The 20,307-nt window shown below is 38.1% G+C and overlaps 1 protein-coding gene across 2 annotated transcripts in view; it reads right to left on the minus strand.

Annotated features, from left to right (window-relative positions):
- TPP2 (tripeptidyl peptidase 2) overlaps positions 1-17,501 on the minus strand; it is a 48,209-nt gene extending 30,708 nt beyond the window's left edge. The window contains exons 1-14 of one of the 2 annotated variants that reach the window (XM_052705827.1): positions 17,276-17,501; positions 11,823-11,951; positions 11,323-11,418; positions 10,577-10,681; positions 9,813-9,937; positions 8,948-9,111; positions 7,745-7,899; positions 6,766-6,842; positions 6,154-6,281; positions 5,026-5,125; positions 3,358-3,506; positions 3,144-3,259; positions 1,398-1,566; positions 1-83 (exon numbers count right to left, since the gene is read on the minus strand). The exon at positions 1-83 is cut by the window's left edge and continues 75 nt beyond it. In XM_052705827.1, the coding sequence (XP_052561787.1) occupies positions 1-83; positions 1,398-1,566; positions 3,144-3,259; positions 3,358-3,506; positions 5,026-5,125; positions 6,154-6,281; positions 6,766-6,842; positions 7,745-7,899; positions 8,948-9,111; positions 9,813-9,937; positions 10,577-10,681; positions 11,323-11,418; positions 11,823-11,951; positions 17,276-17,437 (1,758 nt within the window). In that variant the 5' untranslated portion in view covers positions 17,438-17,501. The remainder of the gene's footprint in view (positions 84-1,397; positions 1,567-3,143; positions 3,260-3,357; positions 3,507-5,025; positions 5,126-6,153; positions 6,282-6,765; positions 6,843-7,744; positions 7,900-8,947; positions 9,112-9,812; positions 9,938-10,576; positions 10,682-11,322; positions 11,419-11,822; positions 11,952-17,275) is intronic. The other variant, XM_052705828.1, reaches the window with a different exon arrangement.
- Positions 17,502-20,307: the final 2,806 nt, after the last annotated feature.

Consider the following 20,307-nt stretch of genomic DNA (forward strand, 5'->3'; position numbering starts at 1 on the left):
CTCTAAATGACTAGGACACTGGACCCATGGTGCATTTGAAGTTAAAGCTAAATGAAGCTGAAGAGATATCCTTTCAGTGTTTTCTGTCAACAACAAAATCAATACCAGATTATGAGCTCACATTCCTCTGTAATACAGAATTTGCCATTAGAATTTGCCATCTCAATAAAATGTTGTAGGAACCAATTCCTTAGAGTCCCCTGAAGTCAGATTCTCCACAAAAGGACACTGTTCTATATGACCTCTTTTAACTTGAGAAATCAGCAAAACAACAACATATAATATAATAAAGCCTATATGTAACTTCATTTTTTTTTTTTTTTTAAGCACATAAAACAGGCAAGCATAAAAAAGGCAAAGGTACTGTAGCTATCAATCCTTCAGTTGCACATAACATAAGCCTGGAAGCTGCTAAAAATATTTTCATATAGATGCAAAGTCTTGTCTAACATACATAAAGTAAAAGTCAACCTCACAGACTGAAAGTTTTGCTAATCACCAGATCACGTTATAGAGTAACCTAAGTGAAGGCTTATGTTTATTGAAAAAATTACTATCAGAATCTAAACATCTGCCTCTGACTTTGTTGGTCAACATAATAAAATAGGAGGCATTATTTTCAGAGCAGTCTTTTTTCTAAATACAATGTAACCCATTTCTTAGTGAGGTGAATATGCAGAATTTTATTAATGAAATGTTAAATAATAAAATACTAAACTTAAATAATAAAATAATATTTTATTAATAAAATACAGCAAAGTAAACCAGCCTATGAAGAGAAGTTGCAAAACATACCTTCATTGGCACTAGTTACAGTAGCCCATAAGCATCTACAACCTGTATCAATTCCTATGTTACCTTTAGGTATATTTATACTTAGCTACTCAATAGAACTTGTTTGTTGAAATCTTTTTTCCCAGCATAGACAAAATCCAAACCTAGAATTTGTGCTCTCCAAATACCTGGAGATTAGTTTCTTAGTAAAGTTCTGCTCTGTTTAGAATAGCCTACATTCTTTATCAAAAGTTATCTACCACAAATCCCTAGAAGATCTACAGTTTCTTGAAATATTAAAAATGTTTGATGATTTTTTTCTATTTTTTTCCTGGGAGCCACAACTTCACTTTAAAGTTGTTTAGAGCAAAAGGAAGCCTGAAGCAACAGGAGAAAAAAAAAAAAAAAAAAAAATCAGAAAAGACGTTCCGTAATTATAAATCTGAGATTAGAATGAAAAGCTGTTTAGATTCTTTTACCAACATTTACCTTCATTTACCAACAGTTTTGGAGTTGCATTTATTCCTTCCGTGGTGCAAGACTTGTACTGCTCCGTATTATCACAGCTTTCCTATTTAAAGTTTACTCTTCGTTTTTAAATGATACAAAAGAAGATTTCCTACCTGTATTCTCAGGAAAGACAGGCTCTATGCCAACCCCATGATCAGAAGGTGCAGATATCTGGGCAGGGTCTCTGAGGTAGATGCCACGATTGCTTCCAACAGTAATAGTAAAGCCTATGTTACTTGTGAATGATGAATTCTGAACGAGGTAGTCATAGGCTTTATCAACCTGTTAGAACACATTCTAAATTAACACAATTCAACTTCAACATTTATGTACATTATCCTTTGCATGAGGCATTCAGCAAATACAGCAACAAGCACTGAAGTTACCGACATCCTAACTATTGGACTCATACTGATTTTGAGGCAACACTTCATGCAACAGCCATACAGAGCAATAAAATAGTAAAGGACATTTCAAAAAAAATAATACAACAAATTCCCTTTGCAATAAATGTATCAGAAGACAAAAACCAAAGGTTTCTACAGATGACTTGGAAGTAAAAAGCCCAGGTCTACAATATTATTTTAGATTCCTTTCCCATATACGGAGCTAAACTAGTCACAGATTTAAACCTTTTATACAGCAGAAGTTAAGCACTTTAAAACATATAAGCAAGATGGAATGCCAATGCAAGTTTAATATATATAGATATAAAAGAAGAGCTTGCTTCCTTTTTTGTTCCTTTAAACTCTGATGACAAGTCCAACCTTTTGTTTCAAAAAGGCATCCTGCTATCTCGCTTTTTATTCTACCAACCCTCAAAATCTTACATTCCCTTATATTTCAGCAAGTTACCTACATCTATAAACATTAAGACACCACTCTCCGAAACACGCAGATGCAGTATAGTGTCAGTCTCCCAGGTCAGAATTTTAACCATATATTTTTTTAAACACTCTAACCACAGAATACTAAATCCTAAGATACAACTGGTACATTTCATTTCTGTTTTGGAAATGTTTTTATTTTATATGGTCACGACTCTGTTGCCTTCTGTATCCAACTCAGCATTACAGATGTGTTCAAAAGACATCTGCTACCGGGTTCCAGAATCTCAAGAACAAAGTTTTAGAGCTAAGCATTTAATATGAAATGTCTTTAAGCATGAGAGCAAAATCTCAGTACCTCTTTTTGGCTAGGATGGGAGCGACCACAGGCAAAAGTATCAGTTAAGTCTTTAACAGCTTAACGTTATGCAAAGGGATACTGTCATTCATACTGCCTTTACCATAAAAAAATTCACATTGGAGGTTTACAAGTTACTTAAAAGACAACACAATGAATGCTTAGACTTTTCAGTGCAGGCCACCCACAGCAAAATCACCCTACTACTGCAGATACACTGTTTTGTGAAGCAAAGGTGTCCTTTGCTTTAGCGTGGGTACCTCTGCATTTTCATTGCTCAGAATGTACTGCAGCTTTTGTCTGCAAAGAACAAGTTTAGCTCTCTGACAACAGTATAAAAACATTTTCTGACATTAAGACAGAATTTATGCATACAAATCCATATGTGGGTGACAAATTCCCACATCTTACTTTTACGTCCACACACCCTTTTCATCACACAAGGAATGTGTCTAGTTAACACATATTCAAGAGAAACCAACTGCATGCTGAAACAGAGAGAAATATTTCATTCCTCCTCCCCTCCCACTACATTCCCTTCTTTATCCTGAATCAGATCTGCTAATTAAGAAGCTTAGGAGCTGAGTGAGCTCACCCAGAAAACATTTTTAGGTAATTTTCTACTGGCAGTTATTTAAGGCTTTTGTTTATTTGCTTGTTTCACTGACAATTACCTGAATAACACCATGTCCTTGTGCAAACACTTCTATATTTTCAGCTTTCACTGCTGTATTTTCTAAGGCTCTTCTGACAGAATGAACAGTGTAATGAATATCGTTAGCTTTGAGCCCTGAAATTAAAAGTAAGGATATCATTGTAAAAAAAGTTAAAAAAAGTTGGAAAGCTATAGAAAAAGACTTCATCTTTTATACTATGTACTGGTATTACCTGACAGTACTAATGCAATGCCTCCACATGCATTGGGAGAAGACATGGACGTGCCATTCATGAGTTGTGTTCCTCGCAGAGTCCAGTTTGGAACAGAAGCAATAGCACCTCCTGGGGCACTGATACTTACTCCAAGGGCTCCATCAGTGCTAGTGAAAAAAAAAAACCAGAATTGTTGAAAAACAAGCTTTTATATTCTGCACACTTTACCTTGAAGTTACCACTGCACTTAAAAAGATAGTTTTAGCTTTGGCACATTCTCAAATAATACTTCACTAAATCATTAACCCATTAAATACAAGATAAAGCAGTACATTAAATAGCAGTTTAATGTCAAATTAATCATCAGTTATGCCTGTTTTCCACAGTGAAAGTTATCTGAACTTTCATTCCTTAAATACTACAGTATTTAAAGACTACAGTTTAGTCAGCTGACTTATCTAACCAAATCTGAATTAGAAAACAAACAAGTGTACTAAAAACTTCACTACGTAAATAAATATTTCACTGAGCTTATTTAACCATTATTATTTTTTAAGAAAATACAGTATATTTTAAAGCAAAATCAGTAAAAAAAGAGGCTAGAAAAATGTAGAATCTAGAGATCTAGATTTTGCACAGCCATTGCAGAAGAGGTCAAATTTTGAATTAAAATACAGAAGTTAATACATTTAATCCTCCTCTCTTAATGTTCTCGTCTCAAGAAGTAGTTCAGAGTCAGCTGGGCCCACATCACCTTCTTTTTTGACCAAGCATTTTTATAAACTCAGTGAGTAACGAAGCATCTAGTTTTCAACAGTGTGAGGCAAATATACTAAATATTCTTCACTCTGTATAGATGAAAAATGTATCACTAATAAGGACCAAACTGTGCTTGAACTATTAAATTTTGTGGAGAGGCCAGGTGGATTTGTATCCTACACTCTTAGCTTCATCTAAGATAAGTTTCAAAATCAAAGTACTCTACATTACTAAGTCAATGAATTTAAGACATTTTATGACAGTCCTATATAAATTAGTGTTTTTATCATACTTCCAGACAAGCATATCTGCCTGAAAGGCTCTAGACCTTACTCAGACTTCTTTTGTCTACCACATTACTACCAAATTCTTCTCAGACATAAAATAATAATAAAAAAAATCTCTAAGCCCTTACATTTGCTTTGAGATAGTTTTCTATAACGAGTTAGAAAAACATTTTTCTGTCCTCTCACACTTCCACTAGATTCAAGCAAAACCAATAATTAAGTTGTGCCATTATAATGTCATTGAAGCCAGAAGTAACAATACCACAACAGTATTTCTTCTAGTCTTCAGCACCAACACATTAGCTAGCAATACCACACTACTGAATGAAACAAATGCTACTGAGAAAAGCCTCAGAAAAAAAAAAAGTCAGAAATAGTACACATCTCCAAACTACTTTAATCAGGTTTTCATTTCCTAAATAGACTTTACTGAAATGTACAGATTGTGACAGACAGTTCAGTCATCCTCCCTCCCATTAAGAATTCTACAGACATAGACCTTCTAAGAACAGCAGACTACTTAAGTTCTTCCCGGGAAAAGAAATACTTTCATTTTGACATTAGTGACCAATTTTTAGACCTGCAATTACTTAATCAGAACTGCAAAGTAAGGAATTCCCTCCTTTTTATCATAACTTACCTTGGCCCCCTGGATGACCAAGTATATTGATTTGCTGGCAGTTTTTCTCTCAAAGAATACTCAGCAACCATCATATCAGGTGACACATAGGCACCAACACCTAATAGGAAACAAGCATCTCAGATGCACAATGAATTTGTAATAAAACAAAAAATAAACAGTTTAAAATACACTACAGAATATTTAAAAAATGTTTTAAATGGACATTTTTTTCCATCTCAGTTCAAGTATTGCTAGAAAACAAGCGTAAAGAGCATGCTACACAGTTACAGTGCTGATAGTGATACTATGTAATATGTAAATCTTCCATAAAATGGATAACTTTGAAGTGTCATTTGAGTTCAACTGGAACAATTTATATTTACTATTTGCATTTATTTCACAACACATCACTTTCAAATGCACCTACCCCTTTCTGGAGAATTTTGTCTGTGTTTACGTGGACACAAATTACACTAAAGCTGTCACAAAGGAACCTATGTGAATTGTTTCAATGTTCCCGTGACTCAGAGCTACACTACCTTAAACAGATAGGAAAAACCATACTGCTCAACCACCACATCCATGAAAGTCAGTATTTTCCTGCTACTCAGCCCAGTTGGTACAGACCATATAAATTACTATGCCAAAGCCTGCTAAAGTTGCATTTTTGGAATCTGGTATCAAGGAAGCATCCTTGGAGCACACCTTCCAGCTGTGCTGAGTTGCATGTGGTCCTGAGGCAGCAAGTTGGACATGCCTGCAATAGCTAATAGTCTGAGAGGCGTGCTTAGATTGTTAGATTTGAAAAGAACCACCTTCTACTCTTTAAATAGATTTCTTCAGTAAATTTCATGCAAACGCACAAACCTACATCAGTCATCTCCAACACCAGTTTTCTGCATTGTTTTTGAATGGTAAGAAGATAACCTACATTTTCATAAGTAAATGTACAGTAACTTCCTCCCATAAGATTAATCTCATAGGCCAGTAATCTTTGGAAATACTTTGAATTTAGTATAGCAAACAACTTGTGAACCCAAATATAAAACAAAACTACAAAGCCTGAAAAAAAACAGAAGATGAATACGAACTTTATGTTTTAGGGGTGGAAAAAAAAAAAAAAACAAACACCAAAAACATTCATACCTATTACACTAGATGTAGTGCCACCAGGACATCCTACTGTAGAAAGGCAAGGGCCGTTGTTTCCTGCACTCGAAACATAAATTACATTGTGTTTCCATACTGCCTCATTAATTACTTCACAAATTCTCCTGAAATAAGGAAAAGATGGAGTTATTTAATCGATGTGTGATTTTCTCTCTGCATGGGAAAACTCCCATCCATAGCAGGACCAGTCACAGAGGAATATTACGCAGCCAGCTTTCCACATCAGGCCAGAGACGGTCTCAAAACTGATGTTATTTATTTTGAAAGGGAGTAACAGCCACACACATCAAAGTTAAGCCTTAAAACAAAATAAAAACTTAGAAAACAAAAAAGCACCCAGACTACATGGTGTTTCAACTACGAGAATACTTCACTGCTCTAAAATATTCCTAGTATCACAATTAATAGCATTTTCAATATGTTTACATAGTTTTTGTAGATATTTAAAAAATAAATTGCAATATTTTAATGCCATCTTTTGGGCCTGGACAATTAATTCTTACTGACAGTACATTTACAGAAAACCAACGCCTGAAATTATACTTGTGTAACATTGAAAAATTTTATGCTAAATGCAGTAGCACTTACCCAGAATTTGGCCAATGTGTTGCCTCTCCATAGCTATAGTTGACAAGATCACATTTATATTTTATTGCTTCTATCATCTGAGAAAGCAAAAATAAAAGCCAACATAAGTAATTATGGAATGGGAAAAAACATCTGCTTAAAATGTTTTGCTACACATTTACGGAAAGAGGAATTTATTTTTTTTTTTTTCCAACCCTACAGAGGAAAATGGATGAAGTAAGCTACATTAAAGTGGCATTTTCCTAGTAGCCCAATTAAAAAAAAAAAACAACAAAAAACAAGCCATTAACATTCCATATACCAAGCTATAAATTAAGACATTAACATAATATAAAACCATCGATCTCATTAGTCTTAAATATACGTTCTTAATAAGACAAATTTCTCCTTTCCTGTGTGGTTTGGTTAAATTTCAAAGAGCCACAGTAACATTAACACAAATCTTCACGTTAGTAATATATTCTATGATCTACAAATAATCATTTTCTATTTTCATTCCTTCTCTTACATATATTTTCCTCAACCATTTGCTGTACAGCAGAGGCATTGGGCCTCGGATCATGAGAAAGTAATATTTTTTTCCATCACTCTTAAGAAACAGTCAAAATATGTTCAGCCACAAAGTCAGATGTCAGTTGCTACGTATTATAGTTACATAGCTAAGCATAAAAGCAACATGTATGTAAATATACTCATAACAAGAACAAATAACTTTAAATAAGCTTACAAGTCACTTTTCTTACGGGCTAAGTTAGACAAACACTGCAATACTATCAACTGAAAAAAAATATAAATGTTTATTCTTATAAAATAGGAGTCATACAATAAGCTTGAAACTATCATTTCATTTTCTTCATTTTAACGCTGAGGGTATTACAGGACTACAAAACCACAGTGTATGAGTTACCAAAGCACTCCTCAATTACTGCATAATAAATTCAAACTGCTGAGATTAACACTTATCCATTGAAATACCTACAGCTCTTATTAAACCAGTGCCAGTTTCCATTGTACTTAGTCTTGTATCACCAATCTTGATTGCAAGAATCTGAGCTCCTGGAGCCACACCATTTCGCTCTGGCTCGTCAGGAAAGTATCCTGCTGCAATACTAGCCACATGTGTTCCATGTGCTCCTAAGCAAATTAAAATTCAAACCACTGTATGGTTAGTGAACTTCTTTTATACTGATTTAATACACCATAGTTCATTAAATGAAAAGTAATAGAGCTAAATTAGCAACCCCAGAATTTAACTACTTATTTAAATAAATGTTATATTATACTAAGAGATGAAAAGCCAGTAATTAGGAGCAATTTGCAAAACAAAACAGCTTTTGAGGGCAGGAAGCAGGAGGCAGAAGAGGAGAAAGGAAGTATGAACTAATAAACTCCACTAACAGACATTATCAAAAAGGCTTAACACTTCACACTCAGAGTAACAAAAATTATACCAAAAATATCCTGGCTGCGGAGATCAGGGGGAAGAAAAAAAACACTCCATACAGCCATAAAAGGAATCCCAAAGTTATTACTGATTTAGAAGCCAAAACTGTCCCTGTAGTTCTTCTGAGATAGGGCAGCTTCATGAGAAATCAAGAGCATTTTAAAAAATATTTAAAAAAAATCAAACACATTCACACCACCTTAACCACTCAGTACGTTTTCAAAACAGAACATCTTTATACTGAGAACCCACAAAAATGGGATCAGAGCAGTCAGTGCTACAGCTATGATGAGACCTATCATCATTAAAGAGTTGGGATAAACTAAAATACAGACACTTTTGTTGACAGATGTTTAAAAAAAAAATTCTTAAATTATGAAAGCACAAAGAACAGTGACAAAATTCAATAAGCAACCTATATTCAAAAGGAAAACAAAAAAGCTGAATGAAGGTTCACTGGCTAATGCCAGTAAGATGCAGGAACATCTTAACGAGTAACTAAACTTAAATGCACTATATATACACATGCATATGGATACAAAGTTGACTGAATTTCAGACACAAAAATGTAAGCAAGTTCAGTAACAAGACGTTGTTATGGGTTTACTACACGAAATACGAATAACGATTTTTTAATGCCTTTAATCCCAAGTACCAAAATTGGGAACCAATACAAACTGCTGCTTCTTATGATACCAACTCAGCAACAAAACTTTTCTTAACATTCCTTTCACTTACCTCCACTTGTCACAATTGAAAGAAGGTTTCCATCATCATATATATTAACGGAATAATTCAACATTTCAGATGTTCCAAAAGATCCGTATTCCTGAGCCTCTTTGTAGGTCCTCAACACTGTACAGCTAGTTAAGTCACCACTCTCACTTGTATCTATGCAAGCTCTGTTGATGACAACAATTAAAAAAAAGATAATTTTTCAACTGCCATGCACTTCCAGTTATTGTTCCTCCCCCTGCAACAGAGGAGTACCACAAAGACCCCAACACTGGTCCTGGGTTGACAGTATCTTAATTCATTACATCAATACTTTAAAACTTGGCCTTTTATAATTGGATTTAGAAACTACAAAGATCTCTAAGTTAATTGATTCTCAAGTGCTACTAAATTTAAGTAATGCTTGATAAAAGAGATTTTGTAAGTTCAGGCAATTCCTTCAGAGAAGGAATTGTACTTAAGCTAGCTGGTCAGTACTTGTGCACAAACATGTGAAGTCTCAGCTACTGGTTTGTACAATGCACATTAATAGTCAGGAAAAGTGACACATTACATTCTGAAGCATGCAATTTCTTTTTCCTCCCCTCTTCAGTTTCCTATTATCAATGTGTACTCAGAGCAATTTTATTCCTTACCTTAGAGGAAAAATCTACAAGCTTAATAAAATCAGAGTGATACAAAGTATAAGACTTCATTCTATACTATCTTCATTCAGGAGCAGAACTTTGTCATGATACAGGATCATTTCAAAGCAAGTAGTATTTCAGAACTCCATAGAAAAGCAGATGTAAAAATTAACATAAGTACTTAATGCAAACTATTGTTTTATATGCTTAAAATATTTTGTTTCACAAATTTGGATACTTACCTCCAGGTCTCACCATCATACCATACTAGACAATCATATACTGGACCAGGATCACTGTATTTTTTCTCAAAAGAATTTAGCAGTTCCACTTGATTTTGAAGTTCCTCCTTTATTAACTTATTTACCTGACACAGCAATAAAAGTACAGTTAGAGTATTACTAAAACTATTACTAAGTAGTTATGAATACAGTCTTAAGCCCTGTTCTTTTCTGATGTTAAATATTTCCTCCATTACTTCATTGGAAACAAAGACTATCACAGAAGTCACAGACATCAACAGTCTTCAGCAGCGTTCTATCTATTCTTGGCCTACTATCTATAATTCTGACTTCTGTAATTATTATATTTCATGCCTTTGTTTTTTCTACAGACAGTTAAATGACACAGAAGCATCCCAAGAAATTTCTGGTATTTCAATGAAATAGTATCTAGTTTACAAAAGAAAGGATATGTTTAAAAGATTCCAACTTTGAGCACAATAAAGATGATTGCCACAAAAGTTAAAAATAAAACTTACTAAAAATATGGTATGAAGTATCTGCACTAATACCTTTTTCATAATCAGAAACAAGTTTAGAAAGTTAACAACATTTGGCAAATCAAGGAATCACCCATATACTGTGTTTTTTTGTTTTGTTTCTTTTTTTTAATGAGAAGATGCAGTGATAAATTATCACAAACATCATTCACTCATATAATAAAAATATTTTAATCCTCTCTATCAGTATCAAATTGTTACAAGCTCACAAAGAATTATACTAACTTGAGAGGGAGAGCTATGAGCAGCATCAAACTCTTCTTGTTTCCTACAGGCCTCTGCTAGAGCTAGTCTGTGAAGAGGATCCCAGAGCTTCTCCTTGCGTTCTTTCTGTAACATAAAGCTCATTTCTTCAATACATTCATTTGCAAGTTATGGTTTCAGACACAATGGCTAAGAAACTAAATACAATACTACAAATAAACAACTGGCACACAAGTAAATAGACTTTTTGACTTCAAGGAACCTGTGTAAGGAGGACCATTTGACCATCGTAACGGCTGCTTAAGAGGGTGGATGGTGATAGGGCAAGAGGGAACGGTCTTAAACTGAGACAGGGAATAGTTAGGCTAGATATTAGGAGGAATTTTTTCAACAGAGGGTGGTGACACACTGGAACAGGTTGCCCAAGGAGGCTATGGATGCCCCATCCCTGGAGGCATTCAAGGCCAGGCTGGATGTGGCTCTGGGCATCCTGGTTCGGTGGTTGGCAGCACTACACATAGCAGGGGAGTTGAAACTATATGATCACTGTGATCTTTTTCAACCCAGGCCATTCTATGATTCTATGATCTGCTGTGACTCCGAAAATTCATAGAAGAAATGGATTGTGTCAAAATTAAGCAAAAATCAGCCTATGGCTAGCAGCCTACATGTGTTACTAAAGCACATACCATAGTTTTCTAGAAAAACTTCTTCATTAAAATAGTGAAATATCAACACACACCAGAAGCAAAAATGTGATTTCTCACCTGAATCCTCTCCTTGAGAGCTTTAGGATATATGTCATAGCCATTTTTTATCCCAATATGATACTTGCCAGTAGGATTTACCCAGTTTGCTGGAATCTACAGAAAAGTACATTCAAGAATAGGTTAGTTAATGGTAACAAACAAACAAAAAATTCAACACTGAGCAAGGAAGTTAGCAGTCTTGAAAATACTAGAAATCAGTAGGAAATCACGTGACACTGTAAATGAACACTTTTCAGTATCTTTATCTTTAAAACACAGCCCCAGTAAGCTGTGGTTTTTGGGAGAGGTCTAAGGAAATAACAGTACTATCAGTGAGGACAAAATGTCCTACTATGAAGAGTTAACAGGATGATAAGGACAAGTATCTGAATTTTTAGCCGCTTATCTTACCGTAATTTAAACCCTCGGTACAATAAATTCATTACTCTTAATAACAACAGGAAAAGAGAGCTGGTAGCTGCTGAAGGTTCTCCCTGTAGCACCACACAAATTCTTACCTTTAAAGTTCTTCCAGAGAGACCGATGATTTCTCCGTCTTTAGCTTCCACAACAGTACACGTAGTTACATCACCACTGCCAGTTGTATCAATTATATCAATTATCTTGGGCTTCCCATCAGTTGTAATCTGAAAACATCAGCAGAGAAGAAAATTAAAGTGCAGTCGAATAGCCTTTAGCCATTTTTCATTTTCGTTAATTAAAAAAAAAAAAAAAGAATCTAGTAACTTCGTTAGGCTTTAACAGGATGACAGAAAAATACCTTGAAATCAGTTTAGCTTTCAGTGAACCAAGAACAACACAACTATCTTCCTGGCTCATAAGTCTTTCCCAGTTTCACAGAACTACTATTTGCAAAATCAAACGTTTATATTTCAATGACTGGTAACATTGCCTTCACTCTTTTTTTTTTTTTCCCCCCTCCCACTGTTCCAACCTCATTTTGCAGTAACGATAACACAAACCTAGAAAGATGAAAGGTGCTGAACTACATGCAGTTACAAGCTTGAGTCTTAAGTAAGCACAAATCTAACAGGAACACAAATTACCATCACGAATTATTTTTCTGTTACAGGGATTCTGTGTCATGTTTTAATAAACCTAAAGTGCTAGGAGCCATCCTCCAGTCCCCTGGTAAAAGCACGTTTAAACAGTTAAGTAAGTTTAAAAAAAAAAATAGTAAGTATAAGCAGGACATTGATTCCTATATTCCAGAATGTAATAAACACTGCTTTTGAAGAGGCTAAGTAAGAGAACCCATTCCATAAACCAACACTGTTAATCTGTCTATGGAAAAGTGTTACGAAAACTGATGTAACAGTCCTCCAGTGGTCAGTACTGGGACTGATACTCTGATATCTTCATCAATGACATCAACAGTGGGGTGAGTGCACCCTTGGTAAGTCTGCAGATGATACCACACTGTAGGGTTCAGCTGACATTCTTAAGAGATAGAATGCCATCCAGAAGGACCTAGACAGGCTTGAGCAGTGGGCCCCAGAGAACCTCACGAGGTTCAACAAACCCAGGTGGAAGGTCTTGCACCTGGGTTAGGGAAACTCCCGCTATCAATCCAAGCTGAGGAATGAAAGAACAGAGCACAGCCCTGCTGAAAAGGGCTTGGAGGTAATGGGGAACAGTAAGCTGGACATGAGCAAGCAATGCACACTCACAGCCCAGAAAGTCAACAGTACTGTGGTGTGATCAGTAGGTCGAGGGAGGTGATCCTACCCCTCTACTCTGTGCTGCTGAGACCTCATCTGGAGTACTGTGTACAGATGTGTAGTCCTCAGTACAGGAGAGTCATGGATCTGTTAGAGCACATCCAGAAGAGGGCAACAAAACTGACCTAAGGGATGGAACATCTGCCCTATGAGAATGGGCTGAAAGACTTAGGGGCCGTTCAGTCTGGACAAAAGAAGGCTCCTGTAGGAGACCTGAGAACAACCTTCCAATATCTAAATGAGGGCTATATAAGAAAGAAGGAGACAGACCCTTTAGCAGGGTCTGTTGTGACAGGACAAAGAGAAATGGCTTCAAACAAAAGATGACAGATTTAGATTGTATATAAGGAACAAGTCTGCTTACAATAAGGGTGGTGAGACACTGGTACAGGTTATCCAGAGAGGTGGTGAATATCCTGCCCCTAGAGACATTCAAGTTCAGGCTGGATGTCCCTGTTCACTGCAAGGGAATTAGATGGGATGACCTTTAAAGGTCCCTTTGAACTCAAATGAGTCTATGATTTTAACCTGGTAATACACCTGCTGAAACATTTCAGCAGCAGTAAAAACTTACTTGAGAAACAGAGCGCCAAAGCATTCACACAATACAATTTTCTTGTGCTCATAATTCTTTCTGATGCCATTATCCACTGACAAAAAAAAAATCAATAGTTACACCAATCATAAAGCAAGTGAAAGCCAAAACTGGGACTATCCAAATCAGACACTTCAGTAGGAAGCACATGGTAATCTAAGTTATTCACTGATCAAAGCACGAGAAACAAGAAGGAAAAAATAATCCAAGGTGACCTGTTGGAAGCAAATTGCACAGCAACAGGTGGCCCAAACACCAATTTATGCTATGGTGAGCTTGCGTAGTTTTGAAAGTTGTTCCCCAGCCAGTCCAGAAAGGCCATGTGCAACTCCTGCACTACACAGCTCTTTGCCTTTCAGCTGAATAGTAGGTCTACACTCACACGTGAGTTTGTATGTACAATTAGAACCAACAATTCAGAGTCCCACGGTCAGACAAAAGAAACTCAGCATTTCACTTGCAAAGGTCCAAGGTTCAATTCTTAGTGGCAGAGATCCAGTCAGAGTCCGCCATTCAGTGCAAGTAACTGATATGGCTTCTGCTGCTGACTGTTTGGACTACTGCCCACCAGTAGTAATGCTACAGTCAAACTCAGATTTCAGCTTGTCTTTCCCTTCTCAAGTCCTGCAATTCTGAGAAAAACAAAACCAAGTGACCTTGGTTAATTTCCTTGTTTGATCAGAAGGTCCAAAACTAATTAATTTATTACAGACAGGAGGGCATCTGCATTAAAATTCAAAAGTAGAGAATTTCTATGCAATGAAAAGTATCTTACAGAATTATTAAGGTTGGAAAGGACTTTTAAGATCATCTAGTCCTACCAGTACTGCCCACCATGCCCATGCCCCTTTGTACATCTACACATTCTGTGAACACCTCCAGGGATGGTGACTCCACCATCTTCCTGGGCAGCCTATGCCAGGGCCTCAACACTCTTTTGGAGAAGTTTTTCCTTATTACAGAATCACTGAGGTTGCAAAAGACCTCCAAGATCATACAGTCCAACCATATACCTACCATCAGTATTTCCCCACTAAACCATGTCCCTTAGTGCAACATCTAAATGTTGTGATGATATGATTTACAAAAAAACTTTTTTTCTTTTTCTTATAGTTGTTTGAAAAACTAGTTTACAGCAGAATTATATTACTGTTTATACATATCCACTGAAGTTTCAAAAGCCTGCTTTCATGCTAACTCTGACTTTGCAAAACACAAAGTAGGTTATTTTTGAAATGCTCAATGTATCTGCGTAACCCTGGCAGTTGATACATACAGTAGTAGCAGAGAAGCACCGCTATCTGTGACAATGCTAATTAAAGGGCAAAGACAGGTGTATTTGAGCGTATTTTTGTGAGATCATACAACTTTACTTCACAGCAATGCAGAAATGACAGTGTAGGGATGAAAAAAGAATATATAATACGCAGCCACAACACCCTATTAAATTTACGGGCCCTCTCAAAAGTTCATTAGGATTTCACAAATAACAGCTAGAAACAGACTATACCAAGAGGGCTGAGAAGGGAAGAACCCAGCATGAAAGAAGCAGACAAACTGAACTGAGTTGGGAGCTCCAGGTAGAGCATAAAGCAATGGAAGGCTAGGCAAAAAGAGTTCCCCAGAGAGCACTGGCTGCAAAAGGTTCAGAAAAGAAAGGAAAATTTGTTCAAGACAAATATGAGCTTTATCCAGAAAAGAAAGCAAACTGACAAAAAAAAAAAGTTACTGGCTTAAGTTCTGTTAAGCCCAGTAACTACCATCTTTATAACAACAAATGTTCATGCAAGAATATAAACACAAAGGTACTTCGTTGTTATCTGTCCCCCTGCAAATGATTGCATGTCATACATTTATGGTATCAGTGTTCAAAAATCATGGCATAAAATAACAAAGTAAATCCACCCTCCAAAAAAATGAGACACCGGGGAGCAACAAAACACAAATTTCTTCGATTTGAGTAAGATCCCCACTACACTCAAAGCAGGGCAGGCTCACTTTGGCCTTCAAACACTACTGACACTAACTTCAACTAAAAGCTGCAATGCTTATTAGCCTTCCAGCATAGACTGCTCTCTTCACTTTAAACAAGAGATTCAATTTGTGCCAGCTGAGAACTGAACGTAAGTCTGACAGCAAGAAAAAGCAGGAGTAAAGAAAGTAGCAAGGAGGCTGGCATCTCAAGACTGGAAATTGCCTGTCACAGTACAGCTACTCTTCCTGTGCACTATGCTGTTTATCTGCAAGACAGTCTTAATCTGGAGAGGCAAAACATAAATTGCCCACTTCACTGAAGAGTGAGGACATCCTCTTTCTGAAGCAGTATTTACAAAGCTATGCTTCATTTTGTGTGCGGCCCACACATCTTTTATAATTTCCTGCACTTGAAATTTCATCTTCAATACAATGAAAACAGGGCATCTCAGGCTCATCTGGATTTTGAATTCTCTTTGTCTTAGCCCCAAGCATATCAATTTGCTTGAAATTTACACCAAAGCAAAGCCTACCCTACTGCCCATCTTTTTGGTTCACCACTTCCTGTTTACAGCATCTAGAAATTTAAGTTTTTTCGCTTCCACATGGAAAACTTAAGAACTGCGTACGTCCCCTTTATATTCCTGTCTACATAACTGCCTTTTTATAGAATGGCTTGGGTTGAAAGGAACCTTAAACCTCATTCAGTCCCAACCTGTGCCATGGGCAGGGCTGCCATCCATCAGCTCGGGCTGCCCACAGCCCATCCAACCTGTCATGTGTGCCTCCAGGGATGGGGCACCAAAACCTCTCTGGGCAGCTGTGCCAGCACCTCATCACTCTCTAAGTGAAAAATTCCCTTCCAACATCTAACTCAAATCTCCCCTCTTTTAACTTAAAACCATTCTCCCTTGTCCAATCACGATCAGACCACATAAAAAGTCAGTCTTCATCTTAAAAGTCCCTTTTAAGTACTGGGATGGTATTATTTTGCTTTTTGGCTAGGTTCATTCCAGCTTAACTCAAGTGAAGTGACAGCTGCCCAGTGCCACCTCCCAGCCTATGTGTCCTCTTCAATTACCCCTTTACTTGCTTGAACAGTGTAAGGAATCACTGGGGAACATCAGGCTAACAACTTGCCAAGGTGAGCTCCCTAAACTAGGTTATCCAAGAGTAAAACCTGTGCCAAGCAAAGAGTAGAAATGCGCAGTGCTTATTTAACACACAGGACACAGTACCCCAACAAGCTGTGTGCATCTTCCCCTAAATCTCTACTCAAGGCTGCTACATCTTATGATAAACATGCTGACAGGAAACTGGAAGTTATATAAGTAATACACGAGCCACACGATAAAGAAGTGCTGACAGACGAATTGAAAACCAACAAGGAACCGCTGAGATAGGCCGACATCTAAATCACCCGCACAGATTTAACAAGCGTAGATCTCGCAGAAGCAGCCATTGTGTAACAAGAGGTGCAGACAAAGCCACGCGGGCTGTAGTCCCGCAGGGAACGTCGGGACCGGGCCGGCAGCAACCAACTCCAGATGCCCCCTCAGCGCCCCCGGCCTGTCGGATGGCTGCCCGGTCCGGTGCCCACCCTCCGGCCGCGCAGCTCCCCGGCGCCCAAGTGCGGTGACTCAGGGCCTCTGGCCGTTACCTGCATGCCCGGTGCGCCCGGGTCCACGCCGGTGTCCAACACGGCCAACAGTACCCCCCGCCCGTCGAAATCAGGGAAGCGGGAGAGAAAGGCAGCGGCTCCGGTCTCCTTCTTGGGCAGGAGACCGTGGAAAGGGAAGGGCTCCTCGGCGGCGGCCGCCATGGCGGGAGGGCAGACGGGGCCGCGAGTCAACGGGCGCCAGGGATGGGGCACGGCGCATGCGCTTGCGCACTGGCCGGTGAGGGGAAGCATCCCCTGGAGGCACACAGCGGGGGCGGGACCGGGCTGAAGCAGCCAATCGGAGCGCGAGGGCTGGAGGGCTCAGGGAGACGTAGCCAATCGGAAAGTCGGCCTTTCCCACGTGCCGGGGCCGCGGCCTTAAAGTGAGAGGCAGAAATACTTCGGGGCCATAAGCCGTGGAAGAGGGAAGATGTGGGGTGGGGGCGCAGCGTAAACACGGCGTAACGCTGCTGGATCGGGACCTTACTGGAGGCTGGGGCCACTCTGCCCCTCAGCGCCTCCCGAGGGACGTGGCTGTAACGCAGCGTGGAGCTGTGCCCGGTTATGCCGATCGTAAACAAAGTGGATGTTTACCAGTGTGTCAGAAACCACACGTACATAACAGAGAAAAGCCATCCTGCTTGAAGAGCCCTAGCAGAAATGGCCTTCTTGTTGTTTGTGCCGCTCGTTTTGTACCACTGACTACATCTGCGCTCTTAGACACCTACAGAGTACTGCAGGATTCTTATGCGTATAAAATGCCAAAATGAACTTGAAAAGCGCTGCTTTACAAATGCATATTGTGTGTTTAAAGAAAGGAAGGGAAAGGGAAAGAAAGGAAAGAGCCAAAGCTGTGCCATATGTGGTGCTCACTGTGTGACTCAGTCTGCTCCCTTCCCTCTTTGGGTTTTTCTCATCAGTTAAAATTTTACATTTTGGTATCCTGTGCTTGATTTCCTTAGAATACTGCTGGTATCTGATAGTCATGTTTGGTGCCTTTTGGGATTACATAGAAAATGGCCTGATCTTACTTCAGGTGGGAGAATTACTCTGACAATGTCTTTATTCACTGATGTATTATTTACAAGTAATATCCAACTCGCTGCCCATGTGAGGTTAGTTTTCTTCTATATACTGTTGCCAGTACATCTCAATAGAAGATGCTTGTATTTCTGGCAGCACCTTGAAATTGACAGAAGCCTAATGCATCCTATTCCCAGTATATTTTGAGACAATGAACAACGTCAAATTCTCTGAATGTTTTATATCCCATTCAACACACAAGCTGTATGTTGCAGGTTGGAGACACACTTGCTGCTAGCTGTTGTTTCCTGGGTTCCAGAGGCAAACAGTCTAATGAGCAGATTCATTAGCTGTACCCTATAGCTCAGTGATGCATACTGCCAAACAGCAGAACGGGTTCTGCAGGAAAAATCAGGCTCTGAGGAAGGTGTGCCAAACATCTTTTAACAGATTAAAACAATAACAAAGAGAAGAAAGAAAATTTAATTTAATTTACAGTCTTTAAAACTCATAACCCTATTTTAATATAATTACTGTGTGTGATGACATAGAGTTAAGTCTGTGCTTCTTACTGAATCTTTGCAGATCTGAACATCTGAGATATTTTTTTTTTTAATTTTATGTTTAATCCTAAGCTTCTCAAGTTTCTTATGTTTACTTTGGTTATGCAGCTTGTTCCACTAATTCTGGAATATATTTGTTTTTTAATGGTAATATCCACTCTCAGCACTGATTCACATTATTGTGTCTAAGTTTCTGAATTCTATGTAATAAATAGAGCTTTGTTTTGTTATGAGTAATACTGTTGCTATTTCACAAAAGTAAAGACTGCCATATTAAAAATTCAAAAGAAGAGTTTTTCACAAAACTTCTTGATATGGTATGGTTTGGTCATTAAAATAATGATTTAACTTCCCTTGGGATCTAAGTTTATGCAGCAGTTCATCTGGATTTGCTGTATTAAGTAGGCTCACATCTCCATATTAGGAGCCATTTCAGCTGTTTGTATGGGAATCTGGGGACTGAGCCAGAAGGAAGGAGGATGCAACAGCTGTCACATCCTGGGACCCTGATTTTCAAAGTTGCACATGATTTGCAACTTGGCCTTTGAAATCAGTGAATCTGTAGCTTCTAATTTTCCCTAAGTATTACTCTTCTATTGTGAAATAAGTTCTAGCTCTTGCAATATCCAAACTTCTACAGGTAACTAGATTTCCGTAGGCAGGTGGTGCTCCATCCAGCTTCAGTTCTGAGAATGGCAAACTTCTTCGTGCATGTTTTCCAGCTGCAGAGTAGCTTCCAGGACATGATGATGATATGTGTGATAGATATATCTCAGAACATGACTGAGTATAGTGTGCCATGTGCTTCAGCCAAAACGTGCCACCAATGTCACTCTTTATAGATTCACTGCTGTGGTGGGACACTGGGATTCTGAGATTAACATTAAAGGTACCCCAAACAGTGCCGATGGTATTCTAGGTCTGAGAATTAGCGAAGCTGCTTCAATCTCAACAGTACAGAGCCATTCTCTACCTTGCTTGTGTAGGCCTGCCAGGACAAACAACAAATCCCCTTTGATTTCACATGCAACCCTAACATTCTTCAGACAAGGATGTTGAGGATACTCACCACCTCTTCCACCTGAAATTTAACCCAAAAATTGGATGCTTGGATTCAAGTTTCATTTCTGTCTAAGCTTGAATCTTTCTGCAAACTAGAAAACTCCAGCTGCGGCAGGAGGCTTTTCTATTTTGTATGGAAGCATCCCAAAGTGAACAAGAGATAACATGACCTAGTATCTTACTAGTGCAAGCATTGACATGGATAGAGTACTGGGATTTTCATTCTTTCTCTAATTAATGATGAATTATTCTATGCAAAATATCAATTGGAGTTAGTACAAGACCTCTTGCAAGCAATTACCTTGTTCTCTAATTGCAGATTTCACCCACTCATCTACTTTCAACCTTGCCTCAGTTACAACACGTTTAAAGGAGGAGTGAGTA

This window comes from Tympanuchus pallidicinctus, unplaced genomic scaffold (genome assembly GCF_026119805.1).
Source record: "Tympanuchus pallidicinctus isolate F22 unplaced genomic scaffold, pur_lepc_1.0 scaffold6, whole genome shotgun sequence".
In the NCBI taxonomy this organism is placed as follows: Eukaryota; Metazoa; Chordata; class Aves; order Galliformes; family Phasianidae; genus Tympanuchus; species Tympanuchus pallidicinctus.